At 40.1% G+C, this 23,783-nt stretch overlaps 1 protein-coding gene across 1 annotated transcript in view; it reads right to left on the bottom strand.

The window, feature by feature from the left end:
* Positions 1-4,455: 4,455 nt before the first annotated feature.
* Positions 4,456-23,783, bottom strand: part of IL6ST (interleukin 6 cytokine family signal transducer) — a 32,243-nt gene continuing 12,915 nt past the window's right edge. The window contains exons 7-16 of the mRNA XM_021534318.3: positions 22,898-23,057; positions 20,507-20,589; positions 19,429-19,648; positions 17,367-17,543; positions 16,514-16,612; positions 15,775-15,921; positions 14,679-14,819; positions 13,354-13,450; positions 11,996-12,077; positions 4,456-11,131 (exon numbers count right to left, since the gene is read on the bottom strand). Of these exons, the coding sequence (XP_021389993.2) occupies positions 10,406-11,131; positions 11,996-12,077; positions 13,354-13,450; positions 14,679-14,819; positions 15,775-15,921; positions 16,514-16,612; positions 17,367-17,543; positions 19,429-19,648; positions 20,507-20,589; positions 22,898-23,057 (1,932 nt within the window). The 3' untranslated portion in view covers positions 4,456-10,405. The remainder of the gene's footprint in view (positions 11,132-11,995; positions 12,078-13,353; positions 13,451-14,678; positions 14,820-15,774; positions 15,922-16,513; positions 16,613-17,366; positions 17,544-19,428; positions 19,649-20,506; positions 20,590-22,897; positions 23,058-23,783) is intronic.

Genomic DNA, 23,783 nt, shown 5'->3' with positions numbered 1-23,783 from the left:
TCTTTTCTGCTCTTGCTTTTATTTTCTGGAGAGCTTAGTTGTTTTAAAAGCTTTAAAGTTGATTAAAGGCTTCTACAGTTCTTGGGCCAGACAAGGTTTCCCAACATCTTGTCTGCAAGGAAGGAAGCAGGGGAGTGTTGAATCATTTTGGGTGAAAAGGAACACACAGGAGTTTAGATTTTGCTTTTTTTCACCTTTCTTCCAGCACACAGGGCTGGTTCTCTGTAAGCACTGTCTTCATTAGGTAAAGGACAATCCTGGGAATAAGCTGTCCATTCCATCTTCTGATGATATACAGTGAGAGGGAGTGGAGCTGCTTGACCTCAAATAGGGGTTGACACCATCCTTAGCTCCCATCCCTTTTTACCTTTCCTGCACACATTCCCACTTCCCCAACCCCACTGTTTCAATGCAAAACTATCATACAAATTGATGTGAAATTACCTTAGCCTTGGGTTTATTAGCAGGTCTGCTCATTTGTAGATATGGACCAGGTTCCTTACCTAAGGTAGCAGCAAGGTAGCTCAGTTCTCAGGGACTGAGCTGGCAGTGCTGTGTCTAATATAGATAAGAACACAGCTGTGTGGGGTAAATCCCTCATGACACTGCTTGCTTTGTGGTGACTTGGGTTTTTTTGTTGCCATCTCCTCAAATAAATTCTTGAATGCATTGTCTCCAGCTTGTGGTTGTTTTCCCATGACTGAGGTTTAATTTTGTAAGGATTGATTTTTTCTTTCATTATAGGGCTAACTAGAGATTTTCTCTATAGCCACATGTTGTGCAAGGTATCTGTTTACTTGAGTTTTTGTGGCCAAGTCTCAGATTCACTGCCTTTAAAGGACTTTCTATTCTGCCAGTGTTTGTTTATTTTTGGTGTTTCTATGCTGACATTTTTATTTAAGTTATTCCACATGCTGCACTTTCATGGAGTCTGACCTTTTTCCTTCATTACAGGCAACATAATTTTAAAGGCTGATAAAAGATCTCTTATTCTCCAAGCTCATAAAATTATTCCATTTGCTTCCATTTACAGATGGATCTCTGCATTATCTATCTCAATGGCATTAATTTATATAAATAAGTAAAATGAGGAGGCTTTCTGACACATGAAAGAATGTTAATAGTTTCACTTAAGGAAGACATCCAGCAGACTCCAGAGGAGTAAAAACACATGCAGCAAATGGAGCATAATGGGGATGTACTAGAAGAGCTGTGCCCTGAGCAGGCTCTAGAGACATCTGCTATTGCCCTAGAGCTATTTGGCAAGCTCTTGTGTCTGAGAGAACAAGGTGGGGAGGGAAGGAGGGACACTCTTCACGTGTCTGGCTGAACATAGCAAGTTTTGTGTAATACATGATAAAGGGCAGTCAAAGAATGCTTCAAAGTTTATTACAGTGACTCCATTTAGGAAAGTTGCCTTAGTACTGAAATAGGCAGTGTGCATGGTGGGGTGGTCCCTGGGGGTCTTTGGTGCACGTGCAGCCATGGATGTTCTTTTGCCAATGACGCATCTCCTCAAAACGGGAAAAAGCTGCATCTGTTCAGGGACAAAGAGTTGTGCTACCACAGGTTTAGTCCAGAAATGATCTTCAGGAGCCTTGTGTTTTTTCCCAAAGCACTTGGTGGTGATTACTTATCTGGGCAGAGCAAGGCAGTGATTCAGGCTGTAGCAGTGCAAGAGAACAGGCTTCCTGTCAGCAAACCCCAGCAGATCTATCAGCAGGTCCATCAGCCCGTGGGGACAAGGAACCGGTAATTGGGCCTCTTTCATGTCGACCGGCTATTGTGAGGCCCCATCCGGGGCATGGTGTGCCAAGCGGGCTCTGGGATACTGACCTGATTGGCAACAGGCAAGTGCTGAGACTGCCCATGACCTGGGTTGATGACTCAGGATTGCAGAGAACTCAGGATGCAGAACCTTAACAAGGGTCAGGGCTTTTACTCACCAAAGGGAGAGGAAGAAAAGAAACCAAGGGGACTTGCTCAACTCCTAGAAAATAAGTATTAAAACCTTTCAGGAGCTTGCAGCAGTCAGCCTGCTGGCTATTACAAGCAACACGTGCTGCCCTCTCCTGGCACGGTCCTGGCGGGCGGAACGGACCCCGGGGTGCCGGGCCGCGGCTGCTCTGCCCCAGAAGCGCCCTGGGAGGCCAGGAGCGGGCTGGGCTGGGCTGGCTGGGCTGGGCTGAGCTGAGCTGGGCTGGGCTGGGCTGGGCTGGGCTGGGCTGTGCTGGGCTGGGCTGGGGCTGGGCTGTGCTGGGCTGGGCTGGGCTGGGCTGGGCTGGGCTGGGCTGGCTGGGTTGGGCTGGGGGGCTGGGCTGGGCTGGCTGGGCTGGGCTGGGCTGGGCTGGGCTGGGCTGGCTGGGCTGGGCTGGGCTGGGCTGGCTGGGCTGGGCTGGGCTGGGCTGGGCTGGGCTGGGCTGGGCTGTGCTGGGCTGGGCTGGGCTGAGCTGGGCTGGGCTGGGCTGGGCTGGGCTGGGCTGGCTGGCTGGGCTGGGCTGGGCTGGGCTGGGCTGGGCTGGGCTGGGCTGGGCTGGGCTGAGCTGAGCTGGGCTGGGCTGGGCTGGGCTGGGCTGGGCTGGGCTGGGTTGGGCTGGGCTGGGCTGGGCTGGGCTGGGCTGGGCTGGCTGGGCTGCCGAGAGCAGCAGATCTGGAGCATGCTGTGTGCCCAGGTGCTGCCCAGGCTGCCCCACTGCCCCAACACGACGGGGCTCCTCGCAGTTCCCAGTATGTGTCTGCTCAGCTACATCCTAATGAGAACCCCAGGCACTCACAGCCCTACGGGACATTCTCTGAGTAGCTTTTTTCGGGATTCTGGTGCCCAGAACCTGTAACAAGCCTGGATAACAGGCTGTGCCAGCAGCAGCAGAGGCCCAACTCAGAGTTGCTATGTGGCTCCTGAAGAGCTGTCCTCTCACAGAAACTTGTTGCTGGCCCCTGACCCAGCCCAGTGCCCAGGCTGGCTGTGTGACCCAGGAGTCATCGCCAGGGCGACGCCTAGTACACTAGTGCATAGTACACTTCCCTTTCCAGGAGAGCCTGGAGTCAGATTACTCATTGGGAAAGTCATACTTCATCTCCCGGATGGGTCACTAGTGCTCAGCCTCCTTGGCTGATTAGGAATTTCCCAGTTATTTTGTAAGGAGTGGGAGGAATATTTTGACTCTGCTAGTTATTTCATACAGATGGAGTCTGCTGGGAAATCAGAAAGGCACTGGATCATTTTGCCATGATAGCACAAATGACTGGAAAATACATGTTAAGATGATTTTGCAGAGAGGTTCAGTGTTACTGTGATTATCAGTGGTCAGAACAAAGCAGAGATCCTCCAGCTGCACTACAACCACATTGCCCAGCACTGGGCAGGGCTGGCAGGGCCCCAGTGCACCTCTCAGAAGTGCCGTGCTGCTGTCCAGTGCCAGTCCTGGCTGGACAAACATAGCTACTTCAAAGGTAGAATGTGGTTAGGCACACCTCCTGCTCCTGTGCTCCAGACTGTGCTGGCCTCTGCCATGGGGATAGGGAAGAGATTCTTCCCAGGAATTGAGCTGCTTCTGGTGTTCTGAGTGTACAGTGCCCAAGTACATGTTTCCCGTCTTGTTCTGGCAGCAGGGAGCAGCCTGTAAAAGTCAAACTGCTGCCTCCTCTTCTGCACACACACTGTCTTCTTTGTCCCCTGGAGCTCAACTGTACTAATGCTCATCAGCTGTGAGTACAGGGGAGCAGAACACACAAAAATGCTATGTCTCTCTAGAAAGGTGAAGGGCCTTACATGAAACAGTGGTCAGTGAACTACTGTGCAGTAAACCAACATTTTGGAAAAGGAGTCTTTGCATTTAACACCAACAAGCATTAACCCATATATGACACGCCTGGGATGGCTCTTCTGTGGCAATAATAATTTCTGGTGAAATTATTATTATAATGGAATACCCCCTTCCCCACTCCACTGCCTCCACAGCTTTACAAGAGTCTGAGTCTGTCTATTCAAATGAGGACTTTAGCTAGGAAGGGGAAGAAGTCTTTCCCCAGCTGCTCACCTTAAAGCTTTTTGTGAAGGTGACCAGCCTTTGAAGACCCAACTCAGCTTTTTCAGTACTGTGATATGTTAGTACTTTTTAGTACCGAGATAAAAATATGTGAGGATCCTCAACCCATGAGAAACAAAAGAACTCAACCAGACGAGATGGAGAGCAGTGCTAGCACAGCCAGGTCAGGGATGCCTTTCATGGGAATGAGACTGTGCAGGTAGGGAGCATTGTTTCTGTTTCCAGGAGCAATTACAAAGGCAGCACTAAAGACCATTCACCTGCTGCTGAACGTGGCCACAGGTGCAAGGATGCAGCCTTTTATCCAGAAATGTCATGGTCAAGTCTCTCTGTTTCTTGCATGTGAAGCAGTGGCCCAGACTCTTCTTCTGTGGTTACTACCTAGTCAGCCTTACAAAACACTGACTCCAGCACAAATGGTAAATATATAATTTTGGTTTGGTTTTTTATGCATATTATGTACTACAGAAATGCAACATTCAGGCTCAGTTGGGTAACAAAGAGGAAGCCATTCAAACTGACCATAAAAATAAATTGTAGAAAGCAGATTTTATATGACAATACACATGCAGCTTGCAAAAGAATAAAGACAGTGAACAGATATTAAAACACATTTCCATACAGAGACAGCTTATGCAGCAATTTACAAGTTTAACCTCTGGCCGGAGTATGCAAGCCCTTTAAAGCTGGCATTCAAATTACCACTAGCTTAATCGGCCATACTTAGTTTAAGTACATAGCAAAATTTAACTTAATGTTTACATTCACTAGCCATCCAATCCAGCATCAAGGCACTTTCCTTGTTGGTACATCTCTTCCTATGTCCCACACCTCCGCTCACCTAGATGCATATATTGGCACAGCAAACTGGGTGACCAGTAACTTATCCCCAAATAAAAGCAATTGGTTACTAGACAATCCCTGGCTGTATCAAAGTGTCAGGCTAGATGTGACACTGTAAACAAAACTGGTGTGTTAAAAAAAACACGGCAAGTTGACTGGATCCATTAACAAATGTGCTTTGATGATGAAAAGTGATAGGTGTTAACAGTTTCACACTGCAGAGAATGCCCATCTGCCACGCCCGTGATCCCCAGAGAAGAACAACTGACACTTCAGTCTGAGCAGGAGGATGTGGATGTGGAGCTCTCCAGCCATCAGTCAACAGTTGTGCCATAAGTATTTTTCATCTATTGTTACAGAAGTGTGCTTCTGCAGAGTAGCAATGACATTATTGCATATATCCCCTTCAGGTTGTCTTTGCAAATAAATACAAGTACTGGCTAAGGTTGCATTCTGGGAGGTACTTGCTGCCCACACTCTCTCTACACTACAGTTAAGAGGCAGGGAAGCAGACAATTGTTGAAATCTGACCCTTCATTATTATTTTCAGGTTTGTTTTATCAAATCTTGTGGCCTTAGGAATGCATCCTTGTGCATTAAGTCAGCACTGCTTTATTTTCAAGAATGGCTCAGATTGTACAAGTCCTACAAAGGAAACAGCAGCGAAAGCAAATTCACATGATTTTTATCTTTTTTTGGTTTGTTTTACTGATGCTTTCACTTTAAAGGAAGAGAAATGTAAATTCATGAAACCAATACAAGATACTTAATTTCAATCTCCTCCAGATTTTTACACTTATACCTCCACTTTACTGCAATTTTCTGGATCAAAAGCAAAGCTGAAGACTCGGGTTGGCAATTTCCTGACAGCTGTTTCATGACAGAAGACTCAACATTTTTATATAAACTTCTCCTGTATACTATTACAAGCAGCTCCTGGAATTTAAAGTGGCTATATGTATCCACCCTTACAGACAGACAAGAGGTTATGGGAATTAACTCTTACAGTCTCAGTCAAGAGAACTTTTTAACCCAGTTAAAGGAATACACTCAAATAACAGTTAATCTCAACTGCAACCACTGTCTAATGGGGAAAATAAACTAGTGTATTTAGTCCGCTTAATGCACATAAATTACAATGCAAAATGTGTATGTCCTGGAGTGGGGCACACTATTAACAATCTGACAGTCTCTGGAGTTTCACATCCTACTGAGAAGTCAATTCCATTGCAGCATACACTGATGTGGATCTTGGGTATCTGAGACCTGGCTCTAATTAAACCATTACTTAATTTAAATCAGCAGTGGTGACCCCACATACTCTGCATACTGATGTATGTTTTAACCACCTGACAAAGCTCACAATTTACAAAGCTGAAACTCCCACCCAGATTATGGGACTTCTCCAGAGCCCAAGAATGGGACTCAGCCCTAGCATGCAAATTCCCTCATCCTCCCAGGGCCAAGGTTTTCTCCAGCTTTTGCTAGCCTTCTTTACCAGACAAACACATACTTGTCATAAACTCTCCAGAACAAAGTTTAACAAAGGTTTTCTTCTGCTGTTTTGTACTGCTACATTACAGGCATAACAGGGAGCTTAATTTTCTGCAATAGCACACATGAAATCCCAAGATTTTCACAACAGCAGGAAAGGATATTCCTAGACTATCTGCATTTAAAGTGAGCCAACACACTCCAGAAAACAATACAAATCATCTCCTGGTACTAAAAATGTAATATATTCACTTCTCTTGTAAACAGAGGAGCATTAACCAGCCTGCATTTAAGAGGTTTTTCAAATATGCTAATATATTTCTACTAGCCTCCTTTACCCACCACCAAATTAACAGCCCTTACAACTATTCTTCCACCTGCACCTGAAAAAATCCATTCCAGGAAATCAAGATGGACATGAAAGTGTCTATGCTGAAATATGACTTTAATAATGCCTTTATTTTGTTACATGCACCAATAGTCATTGGTGAAGCAGGGAGGGGAGGTGGAGGAGGGAGAAAACTTTTTCTTTAATTACCATGTTAGGGCCAAGCTCAGAAAATTTCAGTGGATTGCTATAATTACACTGCAGATACTATTAAAAACCTGCATGCAATTGATACAATTAGGTTTTTACAGTCCAAAGTACAAAATCTTGTTAAACCCTGAACACTGCACAATGTATTTGGCACATAGGTTTATGTAAACCTGTTATTTATGTATTGTGGCTTCTACAAGCTGTTCACCCACTAGCAGCTCCTGCTTAGTCTTTAGTATTTTAGCCTCAGATAAATGTACTATCTCAAAAGAGAGCATGTCACTGCCAACCAGCCAGAACTTTTCTCTAGCACCCACTCAATTCTTTATTACCACTGGCCCATAAACAACAATAAAAGATGCCAGAAATGACAGGCCAGAACTCTTGTTAGCACAGATTTTAAAAATCACAATCTCCTGTTGCTGTTTAACATCAGTTAAGTTCTGAAAGGTCCACAATTAACTGCAACTGAGAAGAAAATGCCTTTCCTTTACAGAAAGGCAAGTAGCAACTTAAGGACTACCTGACACTCTCCCTCAAATAATATATGCTATCAAAACTTAGTATTTCTGAACCAAAAAAACATAGTTTAAAAAAATCATCAACATGTTTTTGAAAACATCCAGACCTTTGCAGCACTGTTTAGACTACTGTCCTAGGGTGACTTTATGATGTGTGTATCCACAGTCATCTGTTCTGTTTATGCTGGGTATTAAGTTCTTCACCTTTAAGACTGGTTCTGAGATCTAACTGGGGAGAAGAAGCACAAGTTTGTTATCAGAAACTGCACTTATTCCCTGCATCCTTCTCACAGACTGTGCTGTCTGCAGCATGGAGAGCAAAGAAAGCTCTCTTTGACTTTAGTTAATTTTTAGCTGGCTGAGGCAGAGAAGTTCTCTGGACTGTGGCTTTTCTTTTGCTTGGAGATGTTCAGCCCTGCTCTGGACTGAGGACCCAGAAAAACACCAGGAGCTCGCACCTGTGGCCTATTGGGGACCAGGAGGCGGCACAGGAGGGACTGGTAAGAGACCGAGTGAGGTGAGCTACACCCCACAACAAGGACTGTCTGAATCTGCCATCTCTTCAGAACACTGAGAAGTTTTAGTGTTTAATGTTATATATTTTTTATGCTTCTGAATGCGTTGCCTGTTAAATAAACAGTTTTTCCCCACTTTTCTCCAAGGAAACCTTTTCCCCGTACCAACAGAGGGAGGAGCTGCTTGAATTTGCTTTCTAGAGGGACCCTTTTGGAAGTTTCCTCCCAAATTCGCCCTAAACCAGGACAACTACATAGCCAGGTCTATAACACTTCAGAGATGAGAAGATGGACTGAATGCATGTGGCTGCTGGGCAGTTCTAATTAGCATGCACACTGCTCAACAGAGACTCCCTTTTACTTGTGATTTCTACAGTCACTGTGAAGTTTGCATAGAGAAGATAACTCATGCCCGAGTAAAGTAACTGCTGTTTTTTCCAAGAGGAACGTGTTCCAAAACAGGAATGTTCCTTCAACCTCTGAAAAATGAAAGATGGTCTCTCTGCTGTCTCATGACAGCAGTTTTTATTACACCTTTGCCCTCTGGGAGGGAGTTTAAAGGTGCTGAGGGTGTAGTGGGCTGAAAAAGAAGAGGACTGGTCTGAAGGAAGGTGTAATTATAGTAAGCCACAACATAACCTTTCACTTTAAAAAAAAGTGCCTAATACAGAAAAATGCTATCAGGAGAAAGAACTGTGGAATAGTGAAATGTTATTAAAGACTCTGCATTCTTTATCTGTTTCAAATATTCCAAACTTAAAGAGGTAATCCTACAAATTTACTCTTGCACTTAATTTCTTCATAACAAAAGCAAAAGACACACGGACATTTACATGTACACTCATCCTTCCATACAAACTGGCAGACAAGGGAAGATGAAATGATACTGACACAGGCCTTTCAAGGGCTTTTAGCAAGTGCTCTGCAGAACAGCAGTACCAGAGGTCACAGCACAAAAGGTTTCAGGTGGTCTTAAATACATAGTTATTTTGCTGAAGGAGAAATAAAACACTTGTTTTAGTCTCACAAAACAGCATTTAGTGTTTTGAAATACATTATTGTTAGTGTCAGATTAGAAAGCTGACTAGCCTATATTAGATTTAGATTAATTAAAAAAATCTTTAAGAGTGCCATAAAATTTCTGGTTATTACTGGAGAAGAGGTTATTGTCCTGTAATTTAATTTCTGTTTAAACACTGGCAGAGGAAGTTTCCAAGAAATGTACCTTCCTCAAAAAATATATACTGTGTGAGCAGGGGAAAAGTGAAACATTAAGAAAAAAGTAAGGAGTTTTAACAATCATGTAAGTGTGTTTTGTGGCTCAGGATTGCTAATAGAGACGTACTACCAGCAAAGTTCAAATTCAGAGTACAGATTTTGGTATTAGTTCCAAGAGCACCAATGACTTCAATGCTTTGGCTGTTTTCAGTTTCAAGGATATCCTGCAGTATTAGCAGTGAGGTTACAGCACACTAATAGCTGCAGTCTGTCAGGAGGAAGGTCATATTTCCTTTCTCCTGAGCACTCAGCAAAATGGTAAAAGCTTACAGCTTGTTACTTGAGCTGTACACAGCAAAGGTGCACCTATTGAACAAAGGCATATATGATCACAGAAGTTTTAGATAATCAAATAGTGATGGAATACAAAGTCTTTAAGTAACTGCTGATCTGTGTTGTCATCTGATTTCCAAACTTTTGGTTATGAGACTGAATTGCTGTGCGTCAAGTTGCAAGGCACATTTTTTAGGCCGAATTACTCTAATAGTTCATGTGTACACATATCTAAATGTAGGTAAAGTACCAGTTACTATAGTAGCATTCAGATTGAAGTGATCTTGGTGTTTTCCTATTGGTATAACATCATAGGTTCTATTTAATTTTTATGTGTTTTAAATAGGGATGAACATGATTTGCAGGTCTGGTAAGCTGAAAATTGAGGCACTGGGCCAAGTCAAAATTCAGTAAGTCAATTAAGTTACTGAAAAGTATATCACACAAGTATTCTTCCATGTCAGAATACTTAGCTTCAGTCTTACTTTTGCACAAAGCTGCACTGTGCAACTACAGCTGACTTTTTAAGCTTGTACACTGCCAGGCATTGAAGTGTTTCTTCTGGGAGGTCTACTGGCTGATGCAGATATTTTAAACTTGACCTTTTCAATCGTGTGAAATTCTGTTATGAAGAGATAAAAAACACCCAATATAGCACAAAGGCTTGTTCAGCTATCCAGACGTAAGGTTTTATGTAGTGCATAAATCTCCAGTAGGTCTGGACTGGAAATTTTCCACAAAAACAGTCCTTATTATATTTTTGTCAAATTACTCTGCTTAATTTCAGTTTTTCTATCTGCAGTAAGATAAAAATACCTAGCTTACTTTATCAGAAACACAGGGGAAGATGTGAACAGGCACTAATGAAGGCCTAAACAGAGCCAGTCTTTTCTCTCACTGAGGCATATAGCCCCCTTGTCTCACAGTCTGTGGGAGGTAACTTTTTGGCATTTCATCAACTGAAAGTGGATTTTCTTCCACCGTTTCAGGTCTCACAGTTTGTCCTTCAGTACATGTCTGTAAAACATTTGATACAGCAGTTTCCTGGGTATTTTTTTCCATCCCAAAGCCCAATGGCTGTGAACTCTGACCTGAGATCTGCAGTTGAACAAATCCAACAAGATCTCCCTCATTAGCATGAGTAATCTGCTTTGTTCTTTCAAAGCATGGCCTGTCTGTGTTGGATTCATCCTGACCACCATTTTGTCTGAAATAATGCTGCCTCTGTGCTGTACTGTCAGCTCCTCCAGCATGATCCTCTGATCTCTCTTCTGAATCTAGCAGGGGCTGAGTTGACTCAGACCTTGAAAAGACTTGTACAGGTGTCTGGTCTCTGTATCCATTAAGCACTACAGTTGAATACTGCACAGTGCTCGAAGTGTTCTGTGTTGTATCACCTTCATCGCTGTCAGAGACACTTTGCCTAGGAGAAGACATGCATGAGGATCCTCCAATACCACTGCTGTGCCCTTCTGAAGTACTTTTTTCTTTTTTAAGCAAGTCAAAGGGTTTTAGATCTTGTTCCGAGAAAGACTTCTTGTCGTCAGCTTCTATTTCTACAACGCTTACATCTGTAAAGCTGCCTTCTGGGTACATCTGATCTTTGGAACTGAAGTTATGCTGAAAGAAAGAGATGTATGTTGCCTAAGAGGAAGGTTATATTAAAAATCAAAAGCCTCAATAAATATATGAATTTTTATTTGTAATGCCTTTGAATTTCTTCATGTTACTTTTCTCTTTACTAAGTCTGGCAATACCTCCAAAACATGCATTAAAGAAAGAAAGATACAGCTTTGTTTCCAAGACAAGGTCTTAATTATGCAGCTATTTTAAAATCATAGGGGATGTGTGAGCAAGTCTTTTCTCATTTTAATTATTCTTAAGAGCTGTAAACATAGAAGCATTTGCTGTGCAGCATAGGGACATTCTACACTGAGAACCACACATTACTTCAAATAATGTACTCAACATCAGAATATTTCCTCAAAGAAATTAGCCACAGTTGAAGTGTTGAACAGTTTGCCTGGTAATTCCCCTCACACATGGCATAAATTTTGCTGCAATCTTCTTGTTCATGGAGGAACTTTCTATAGTCTTCTTTCTCATTCATGACTGAACTGTGCAAACAGGCCACTTCAGGGTTTTAAGAACAGGAATCATAAATTGTTTACTTAATGCTGATTTCCCATGAATGAGCAAAGAAATGAATACTTGACTGTTCCAACTAGTAAATTGAAACAAGCAGCTTGAAAGCCCATGCTAGACTGTGAATTTGTGCTAAGAGCCATGTAAATCTAATGTAATGTAAATCTAAAGATGCAAATGAAGCCTTCCAACTATATTGTGTCACAATGTCAGTGAAACTTAACATTAAGGTTTTTCCTTGAAATCCATGTCTGCTAGAAGACAGAAGACTCCCACTATTTGTTTTATCTGAGACCTTGCAGACTATGAAGATACAAGATGCAGAAAGGTGAGTATTACCTTAGCTGGAACTTGAGGAGACCACTGAGCAATGTTACTCTTGGATGGATCAGGTACAATAGGCCAGATATGTTTTTTAATTCTGTAAAGGATTAAAAACAGAATAAAGTCACAAGATGCACTCCCCAAATTCCCTGTTCATAGTAATTACAGCAGAATCCAGGACACCACTCCCTTACATAGAAAGTTTGCATTCCAAATAGGAATGCTGTCTGGGCTACTTTTCATCTTTCTAGGAGACTGTACTACTTAGGAAAACAGCACTGCACTTAACTCCTCCACACATTAAATGCAGCTATCAATGTAACATAAAACAACAAATGGTAACAGTGAGAGATTTTCAAATTTATAGCACTCTAGAATGTACAGTACTCTATTACTTAGATAGTTTATGATGCATGTCAGTATGCAAATACAATCCTGCTTATAACTATAAATACCAAAGGTAAAAATCTAAGCGAACTTCACAATTAAAAAAAAACCCTTGCTTTTTAACTCTTAAGAATGTACTGTTACTTGAAACCAGAAGCTTCTGTTCATACATGACCCCCCAACCAAACCAGCTTTGAAACTGATGCACCTATCTTGCTCTTTATGAACAGATCCAACAAACCTCCTTCTCTGAAGGAGAACTCCTGAAGAACAATTCAAGATGGGCTTTTCAACTGATGTCAAATAAGCACTAATTTTAGGAGCAGCAGGGAGGTCAAAAGGAAAAGGGCATAAAATGGTGTCTTTAATTACAAAGAAAGGATAGTTGACAGGGGATATAGGGGAGGATCCTATACCTTGCCAGGGGAAACACTGCAGCAACGACATCTTGGTTAAAGCCACAGACAAGAGCTTTGGGGTGGGGGAGCAGGAGGAGGCAGGTTGCTTCCCAACAGCCAGTAAACAGGCACAGAGTTACTGGAGATCATGATGTCTGCCTAATTTTGTCATAAAGCTTCACATTTGCTAATGCTGTAATTAAATAGCTCAAATACAATGGAGAGATTTCCAAATCTTCACAAACTAGGAATCAAAACTCCACTCACAGGATGACATAAGAAACAGACAGTTTATCCTGATCAAAACCTAATTAAGTTAATCCTAACTATGTCCAGCAAAAAAAGCATTAATTTTCTTGCAGTATTGAACCATAGAACATTTAGTATGCGTGTAATTAACAGTAAGAAATTAGTATCAGAAGAGGCCCTGGTTTCGCATGGAAAACATAGAAGTTTTTAACACCAATCAATATATGCATGTTTTAACTTCTTTTCTGCTCTAACTGAAGAATACTTAACCGGGTTGGTATAAATTACTGCCATTTCTGTTATGCTCAGAAATATGAGGAAGAGTTCATTTGTACTTACAGGTCACGTTTGTTGAAGCAAAACAGAACTCCAAGGAGCACAATCAACAAGAATGCTAGACACACAGGTACAACTATGGCTTCAATTTCTCCTTTTCCTGAAGGATGTGAAAAGAAGCAGTTATAGCCCACTTTGGCATTTAAAGAACTCAACAGCAGTACATATTTCCAAAAGGTTAGGGAGAACCTGAAACTGAAATACCTCAATGCTCAGTCTTAAAGCTTCACATTAAGAAGAACCTTTTCTTTATAGGAAAAGTGTCTCATGTTTTCATGTGAAAACATGAAAAGCTCTACCTTGACATTCGGGTGCCTTGCATAAAAAAAAAAAAAAAAAAAAAAAAAAGGGCTGATCTAGAAGCTGTAGTACTGACAGAGCAAATAATTTTGCAGCTTGGACAGGTATGACAGTTAACATCTTTCTCAACTCATCTGCTGTCCAGGTATTTCAGTGCCCCAGTGGCTGTCATAACATGGTCATGGTCAAATAAGTAAAGTAAACAACATCACTACTCATCCATCAGTTTATTCTGTTTGTGAAGATCTCCTCTGCCTGCAAACACCAAAGTTTGCATTATTGTTATGTATTCCTTCCAATGTTACACATATTCTTAAGTAAACCTTGGAGAATGCTTAGGGGTGAGCAACACTATACAGAAAACAGCCTCCATTAAATTTAAGTAAATGTCTTCCACAATTAAATTCAGTCAGTAATGTTGCTCTTACCCTTACGCATCAGAAGCACCCTAAAGCTGAACATACAATAAATTTAACTATTCAAAATGAGTCTTTCAGAAAACTTTCATAGTGATATGAAAGAACGTGAAAGGGCTCTGAGAAAGACATATGCTGACTGGTAACTCCATCAGCAGATTAAGATACAAGCACACATCTCTACAGCTTCTTCAGCACACTTTATCAGGATTAAAAGAAAGACTCTAACTAGGGGTAAGATGCCCCTGGACACCAAAAGAGACAAAGGCAGTGGGTAAATCCTAATGACTCATTAAAGGTCAGGACAAAACATTATAACCTAAAATATAAAACACATAAAACACATCCAAAACAGCATGCCTAATAACATAAAAAGTGCAATTCATGAGTTTTGCAGATGATATCTTGTTCTCTAACTAGAAAAATTCTGACTAAACTACCTCCTAGTAAAACAGCACTAGACAAGCCACCTGGGTATTATGAACACTGCAAGTTGACTGTAACTGAAACTTTAAAATAAAATCACCTTCCCCTTCTAACACATCTTTCACAGAGCCCTGTACTGTTGCAACATTAATACTTACTTCTACCAATTGTGCCATTCAGCCTTACCAAATTTTTGTGTAGTAAATGTGAAATCAGGACCAGTCCTGCTTCCATTATCTGTGGATGCCATCATCCGCACAGTATAGAGTGTGTCACTGGTTAGAGAGGAAAGGGTATACTCTGTCTTGGAAGGATCCACTGTCACAACTAAAGAGAAGAAGAAATTTATGCTGGTTTTCTACAAACAAATTAAATCTCCACAAAGATAGGAACATAAGACATCAGGACTTCAGATATGAAAGATAGTTTTAATAGAACTGTGTTGCAGCTGGAAAATACAACAGTCAGAGACTACAAACTTGTACAAGAAATGCTGGGATTCATTCGTTTCTGTTTAGGTATCTGAATTTAGTCTCTTTCTGTATTTCATTTTCTGTGAAATTCTTTCCCTAGAATGTACCTACTAAACTAAACTAGTAGTATAATTGAGGCTTAAAGTCTGTCTAGTAAGCCAAATACGTATTGCTAACAAGGAACTGCTAGTACTGACTTAGGAAAAAAAAACAAGGCAAGGAACAGTAAGACATAGGCATGCACATAAGTACATGGCCTTTCCAATTTAAGCAAATCTAAATATTAAAGTTTTGATGGTGCCAGCTGCCTGTAGTATGACTGCAGAAGCATACACACTACTGAATGTAGTAGTGTGTACTAAGATATACTTCAAACAAGATGATTTACATCAGTAATATACTGATCTACAGCTCCAGAAGGATTAAAAAACTCTTCCCCGCTTCCTTTTCTTAAGGTTTTATTATAGATAAATGCAGTCAACCCCTTTCATATCTTGAATGGTCTGCCATCATCTTGATATACCATAATTTCATTCTGTGTTTAGATTGCAATATACAGGCACAATACTCACAAATCAGCTTTCAGAAACTAAACTCAGTACCCTGCTATATACAGACTGAATGTTCTGAATTCTTTACTAGGGATTTTCTGTTCTGTATGGAGGACAATTATGGTTCAGACACCTGCTTTACATTCTCAGGACAGATTGTTAGCTATAACTGATTCTGTATACTTTTTCAGGAACAAATATTAGGAAACAGACAGATGAAACACTTCAATGCCACAAAACATTTCTGTTTTCTAGTACCTGTTTCATTTCCATCAATAGTTTTGTAAAGTATGGTGTAATTTCTGATAAATCCATTTTGTTCCTCAACTGTGAGATGGTTCCATGTCAAAACAGCTTCAGCTTTTCCTACTTTCTTTGTCTGAACAGTAGGTCCTTTTGAAGGACCTGTAATGGGAGATGAAGATTAATATCTGCTTGGCAGCCTTGCATTCACAGAACATATTAACATATTAACAAGCACTGAACTGTAACAGCATAAAAACTTCAATCGAATAGTTTGACTAACTCATCTGGAAAGTATTGTTTTTAAACAACATAAAAACTGCAAAGCTGTTTTAAAAAAACATTCAGAAACAGATACAAAAAGAAAAATCAGCAAGTTGTAGGAAACCTTCAAATGAAGTTAAGTCTTGATTTTACACTTGAAATTTAAAATAAATCAGCATATAAATATCACTATTATAAATAATAAATATGCAATATATATAATATATAATTAAAATAACAAATTTATGTCTAATTATCTGGTAAAGGTTGGAAAAACAAAGAGCGAGCCACAGTGAGCTGTCTGTCCAGTTCCCAAACACCGTAGAAAAGCAGAATGGATGATAATAGATGGGAAAAGATCATTGACATCACCTGACCCTGATGCACTAAATAATTTTTCATTACATAGTCTAAATTAAAGCAAAGATTTCTTCATTTTTTGTCAAAAAGCTTCAGTGTATGTGCTTCAAGGTGATGATTTTATACTTACGATCTTGCTTAAGATAAGCCTTCACAGACTGTCCACTTCCCTGACCATCAGCATACAGAGGGTACACAGTTATCAAGTAACACTTGAAAGGCTTTATACCTAATAAAAGGAATAAAAAATAAATATATCTAATAAAAGGAATTTAAAAGGTGCTGTTTCACAGACAGTCAAATTGCTCACTATCCTTCTCATTTACTTCAGATACAGGCTTCCAAGTTTTTGTTCTTTAGCTAGGACTGCTGTTTAACTAGGACTTGTACTTAATGCAGCTGAGTATTTTCTAGAGCTCATTGATATAATTCTCCAAAATATTAACTAAAAAAATACTGCTTCAAAATATTAACTAAAGGAATGCTTCACATTCAAATGTAAAATTTAAAAAGACTTCACAGAAGTCAGTGTTTTTTAAAAATTTATTTTAAATAGAAAGACTATCTGTAGCATTAAGTCCCCAATTTATTGATTTCAGATACTGATCATAATGTCAAAAGAATAAAGATGATAAAGTTTCACTGTTTGAATTGAGTAATCAAGAATGTGATTTTGAAAGAACTCGGCCTTTTTACTATTTTAATGGTTTCCAAGAATAACACTATTAAAACCAAAATGGAGATAAAGCCCTTATTGCTACATAATATAAATTTCAAAATTCAAGATCAGATACAGTTGTATATTCCACAAAAATATACAAATACTTTCATACGCTCCCAATAAACTAATTGAAATCCTCAGCATTAAACCCCTGTTCTACCGTAAAATTCTAGTTACTGTGAAGATGTTTCTCATCTTCCAAACATTAGCATGTTTTTAGAGTGTGTCCTACAAGTTATATATAGATTTATGAGCTAAATACCTTGTAAATCAATTCCTTGAACATCTCCTGGTGCAATCTGCCATTCTATGATGCAGTCTGAGCTGCTGGACACCAGACACCACTCGATCACATATTTAAGAACGTAATTGTTAGGAGGAGTCCACCCTACCCACAGCTTGTCATGTTTAGGTAATGTTCTAAGATTCTTCACAGGAGCTGTAATGAAAGAAAAAAGTGATTAATGTTGACAGTTCTTTCATGATAGGAGCTGTTCTGGCAAATGTCGATACTTTTGGGTAATGGTAGCTATTTGACAGAACCGAAGTAAATGTAGGTGCCATTTTCTGAAATTTGGAGGTTTACACATGGATCTTTGTATCAGAGATACAAAAGCAGTATCAGGCTATTTAAAAACTGGAAGTTAGACTCAACTTCTCTATTCTCACAGACATTATGTTTCTCTCTTCTGGAAAAACACTTCATTTCAAAAGAGAAATCAAAATTAGAATGGGAATTTACAAGTATACAGTTACACTTAAGTACTAAGTACTTATACTTTACGTATAGTGTGTATATATTTAAGTAAATAGTGTATATAATGTCCAGCCCAGAGCTGGATAAACACATCCTGTGATGGAGGAGCAACTGGCTCACAGGTCAGGCACAAAGGGTTACAGTGAATGGGGTGACATCAGACTAGGGACCTGGGACCTGTTCCAGGGGTGCTCCCCAGGCCTCCATCCTCAGCCCTGTGGTACAATAATGACTCAGGACTGGAAGGGACACTAAGCATGTTCCCAGGTGATACAAATCCCTGGGAGGAACTGCTGACTCCACGAAGGCAGGGAGGCCCTGGAAAGGGCCCTGGGGTTCAGGTCCATGGCAAGTTAAACATGGGCCAGCAGTGCCCTGGCAGCCAGGAGGGCCAAGGGTGACCTGGGGGCATCAGGGACAGCACTGAAGCTGGGCAAGGGAGGGGATTGATTGTCCTGCTCTGCTCTGCACTGGGGCAGCCTCACCTCAAGTGCTCGGGCATTTTTGGGTGTCACAATATAATCAACTTATTAAACTATTAGAGAGCATCCAAAGGAAGGTAAAAGAGGTGGAGAAGGGCCTTGAGGGGAAGCCATATAAGGAGCAGTTGAGGTCACCTGGTCTGTTCAGCCTGGAGGAGACTGAGAAGAGACCTCATTGCAGGTACAACTTCCTTGGGAGGGGAGGAGGAGGGGCAGGCACTGATCTCTTCTCTGAGTGCCCAGTGACAGGATCCAAGGGAATGGCCTGAAGTTGCGTTGGGCTGGGTAAGGTTCTTCACCCAGAGGGTGGTTGGGCACTGGAGCAGGCTCCCCAGGGAAGTGGTCACAGCACCAAGTCTCACAGAGTTCAAGCAGTGTTTGAGACAGTAGGACAATGCTCTCAGGCACACAGTGTGACTCTTGGAGTGACTTGAGCAGGGCCAGCAGATGGACTTTGAGACACCTTATGCATCCCTCCCAACTCAGCTTATTCTGTAATACATGTTATATGATTATATACCATATATGTCTTACTAAGTACCTCCTCCTGGCTGCAATAGTACTTTGTTTGAATTTATACCCTTATACACTTAAATAATTCATATAATAGCTTTAGAACCAGTGGCTCTCCCTTGGTGTTTACCTGCATCTACTCATATACCTATTTTTTTCTTGCTACCTATCCTGGTAGTGTTTGGATTGTCTAAGAGAAGACTGGAAATAAGGATAAACCAGCCTGTCCTTACTATTAGTACATAAAGAATAGAACATAAAAAAGAACATGAACAGTACGGAAATAGTGGAAGCAGATGACAAAACAACCAGATAAAATACTGAAAACACAGAAGAATAAGACTGGGACAAACAAGGAATAGTGAACAGACAAATCAAATAGTGTGAATAGACAAATCCACATGTTCTCTGGCACACAAGTGGCAGTATATACAAAAGGCATTAAACTGTAGATAATTCCGTAATACTTTAATTATGTGCCCATGTAAAAAGTATTACTTTACAACACTGAAGATTTCTTATAAAAAGGGCCATGCAGATTTACTTGACAGAGACATTACCAGGAGACTCACCTTTTGAATTACTTGCTGGGATAAGTAAAACTGATGGAGGAGATGACCCAACACTGTTACGGGCAACCAGAGTCACTTCATAAGTTCCTTCCCGCAGCTGTAAGGTATGGTTGGTTCTGGTAACGTTGTATTTCTTCACTGGACTGGAAGGAGATGATTTATCTCTGATAGTCACTTCATATTGCAAGATTACTCCATTGGCTTCCATTGGCTTCAGCGCCTGTCAGAAACATATCTTTGATTAAGATGATACTGAACAAATGTGATGTACCTTATTGTCCTTATGGTACAATTAAAAAATATGAGAACAGTGCAAGTTCCATAGATCAAATACCTGTACATTTAAGAAAAATATAAATACCCTGTGCATATTTCTAAAAAGCAGTCACTTTAAAAGCCTATTTCTTGTTTAAATACTCTTTCTTTGATTATATCTAGTGATTTAATAAAAGCTATTCTGTAAGGATTGCAGAACTTGTTGATAAAACCTCCAATTTATGTGACTTTACAACACAATGACATAAAAGGGATCTCACACCTTTTGCTGTGTTAATACAACAACTATGACACAGTTCATGGACCAGAAGAAAGCAGGGTTTGGGGAGTGATCACGGGATCTATAATCACATTCCCCTTCTCAGCTGCACCAATCATCCAGTTGGACATAGCAGCCTTACTGCACACAGAAACACAGTGCTGTTTTTTATAACCTTGTACTCTGCAGTATCTCAAGGCTTAATGGATTTTACAGCTGGGGTATCACTGTCCAGACAGGGTTGTCACATTTGAGCTTACAGAAGACACTACATAAAGCTATGTTTTGTTCAAGTGGCAGTTACAAATCCACAGAAGGACCACAAATGAGGAATATATTATTTGCATTTTAAGTCATAGATGAATGTCAGTTAAATGATGGCCTTTACATCTGTACATTTAATTTGTTGTAACTATTATCAGTCACTTCTCATATCAAAAAATCCTATAGTATCCCAGTCATCTCTCAAGGCTATTGGGTAGATTTTTCCACTGAAAAACTCATGTTTTTAAAAGAATGCTCATTTTTTTCAATTGGCTTTACCTTCCATAATAGATGCACAGTCCAGAAAGCTGGTGAGTGAGATGTATCAATGATCCTCCATATGGGTGGTCCTTTGGATGGTTCTGATGAAACAAACAATGCTTGAGAGCAGAATCATTTTTATTTAATTTGTTTGAATTCATCCTTTGGTTACTGTTATATGCTTGCTTTCTTTAAAAAAATAAAAGCATGTTAAAAAGCATTTCTTGCTTTCTCAATGAAAATAATGCTTGGCATATTAAGTGGAAAATTCCCTGAAGAGATGAGCAAGACACCAGCTCTGTTTTAAGTGCACAGTATCAAAAGAAGTATGAGTCACAATGGTGGGCATCTGCAAGATTAGACTAAAGGTGACAATGCTAAGTGAGGCATGATCACACCTACACAGTGCAGCCTGCATGTGCACACATGTGCACAGCCATGCACAGCTGACCCTGCAAACCTTGCTACAGTCTGCATTTAACACTGTTCCTACCCCTCAATATCAAGTTACCTGAAGAAAGGAAAATGCACAAGAGTTAACAAAGAGACAAATTTCTCCTGGCAGTAAGACTCCTTGATTCTAAAAGTGTAACAGAACTGCAGTACTGTTGTACAATACTACAGCATATTTTGGCATCTGTACTATGAAAATGTGGTGCTTCCATAGCAAATTCCATTTCAAAGTAAAATGAACTAACCAATACTATGCTGCACAAAGCAAGAAAAAATGGCCAATCTTTTGTGAGGGTCTTAGTCCCAAGAGAAAGCTGATCTCAAAATGAATTACATCTTTAATCTTTTAAGACTATTTTCTTCTCAGAATTCTTTCATAGCATTTAGTGTATTGTGAGGTTTTGGCTTTTTACTTCAAGCACTCCTCACTACCAAATGTACAGCATGCATCTCATATTTTATACTTTATATTGTGAGAACTATGAATTGAAGCAAAGGGAGCTCTTTTACTGATTTGAGTATCCAAATTTGATTCATATTAAAGAGAAGCAATTGTACATCTTGCCTAATAGAGATCATGAATCTAACATGACCTGCCTGACGTTCATTTGCTACTGTAGAATTTTTGTTCTGAGGCTAAAGTAAGACACAGGTACTTAATATTAGCAGTATTTTTGCAAAGCCAGTCACCACAGCACAGCAGCAATGCAATCTAAATAGAAAGGCAGTCCTGAAATCATCATTGCTCAGCTTAAGATAGGAAACACAGAAAATAAAGTCATACTATCATTAGGAATTAAAAAGCAGAGACTAGAATATTGATATATTTTACAGTATCTTCCCCATAGAAAGTAAATTTTACACAAAACTGAAGCAATGCAATAGTGGATACAAATTCCACTTGTTTTAAACAAAAACTACACTAATCCTACTTATTTCTTGTCTATGATGACAAATTAATTCAATCAGGATAAAAAAAGGAAGGATTTCCAATCTCTTTTAATAATGGAACTTGTATTGGCTTAACTTGATGTGCACTGTAATGCTGCAGTGAACACACTACTCAGAAAAGACACATCTTTGAAGATACTATGGGACATACAGGATATTACAGAAATAAGACTATAAAGCTGCAAGCAGGAAAAGCTAAAGCACATTTAAAAACCAGAAAAATATCAATCAGCTTGACACTGAAGGTAAATACATGTAACTAATTATTTATAGCAATTGGATGTAAGAATAGATTCCCTACTGAGTATCAAGTACACAACACCAGTTCTCTATGGGGTAGCATCAGCATAATCCAGAAACAAAGCCAACCCTGCAGGCTACCAAAGTGGCAAAGAAATGAAAACGAATACTTTGAAACTTAAAAGACGTGTTATTTGGATCCTTTAGTGCATAAGAGGCTACAGTTAACCACATGCACATTTTATATCATTGCTTTATTAAGTTTGTGAAGAAATTGATACATCCTGTATGACTAAGATCTTCTGTTTCTTAACTGTTGATGATTGTTCACCTAGACTTTTACTAGCCTCGTAAACATCAAGCTGTTAATAAACTAAGGCAGTTGGTCTACTAAGAAAATTTTTTCTAGGCAGTATAACTTCTGTTACAGAGAATAACCTTCAGAATAAAAAGCCAAGCATAAATCCTAGATTTCATCCAGAAGACTTTGAGAATACAGTTTTCTGTGAAGAAAGCTTTTCTCCCCTGCTGCTCTTCTAGCTGTTTTCAGGGAGTACTTCTCTACTAGCTTAAGAAGAAATTATTCTTATGCTCTTTAGAATGCATGGGTCAAGTCAGTCAGTGCTGAAAGTAACTCAGGAGAGCTTTGTTGTTTACACAAACAAGCAGCTCAAGCAAGGATACACCATTTCAGCTGGCCATTGCCAAATTGCAGAGCACTCACACACCTGAGAAGTCAGTGACCTGCTTTTATACACTACTTACGAGCTTCAGTGGTCATCCCAGTCTTTTCTTCACTCCAGTCACTCCAGTAGCCCACTCCATCTTCCTTCATGCAACGAATGGAAAAGGCATACTCTGTGTAGGGTCTGAGACCCTGAACAATGAATGAAGTTCTTGTGGAAGCTGTATCTTCAGAAGGAACCTGCAAATGTGACCAAGATTTTTAAAAGTGTTCAAAATAGTGTAGAGCTGAGTTCTGTGCTACTTTGGTGGTCATCCAAGAAGGCTCCTCACCAAACACAACACGAACAATCTTTCCTTCCCTCTGATTTCCAAAAACTTCAATTCTTAAACATTGCCTGGTAAAGGTTCAGTAAGAGTTGTGTGTCTTCACCAAGTATAAGAACATACATACACTAGAACAGTTCGACAGCTACCTCAGGGCAATCTCACTATCTTTTTTTTTGAAAATTAGCTTACATCTCTCACCTTCCTTGACACATAACTCTGCTGCTTACTGATCTGTAGTACCCTGCCTCACAATTCAGAACTTTGCTAGGTGACCTGCTTGATTATTGATTGCAAAATTATTGGTTACTATAAGTTAAAAGTCCAGGATCATTGCTTCCACTGATCCAGAACAGTACTTCTTGAATGAAATTGAAAATAGTTATAGATTAGTTTATAGTTTTGTTAATAAATTATTTTAATAGGCTCTTTGATTTATCTTCGGTGGGCAACCAAATGCCAGAAAAGTACTCTTAGTATGTATGTAGAGAAGCAGGGTGGAGTGGATAATAGACACAAGTAGATAACACACTGACCCTTCACACTGTTTCACTAGCAACTAAGAGCTTTTTACAGTGAGGACCCCTGGCAGAAATGACTACAGATGAAACACAAATGCAGGACACTTAAGAGGCTAATC

This window comes from Lonchura striata, chromosome Z (genome assembly GCF_046129695.1).
Source record: "Lonchura striata isolate bLonStr1 chromosome Z, bLonStr1.mat, whole genome shotgun sequence".
Lineage (NCBI taxonomy): Eukaryota > Metazoa > Chordata > Aves > Passeriformes > Estrildidae > Lonchura > Lonchura striata.
The sequence above is the reverse complement of the archived record's forward strand: the minus strand, read 5'-3'. Positions and strand labels throughout refer to the sequence as shown.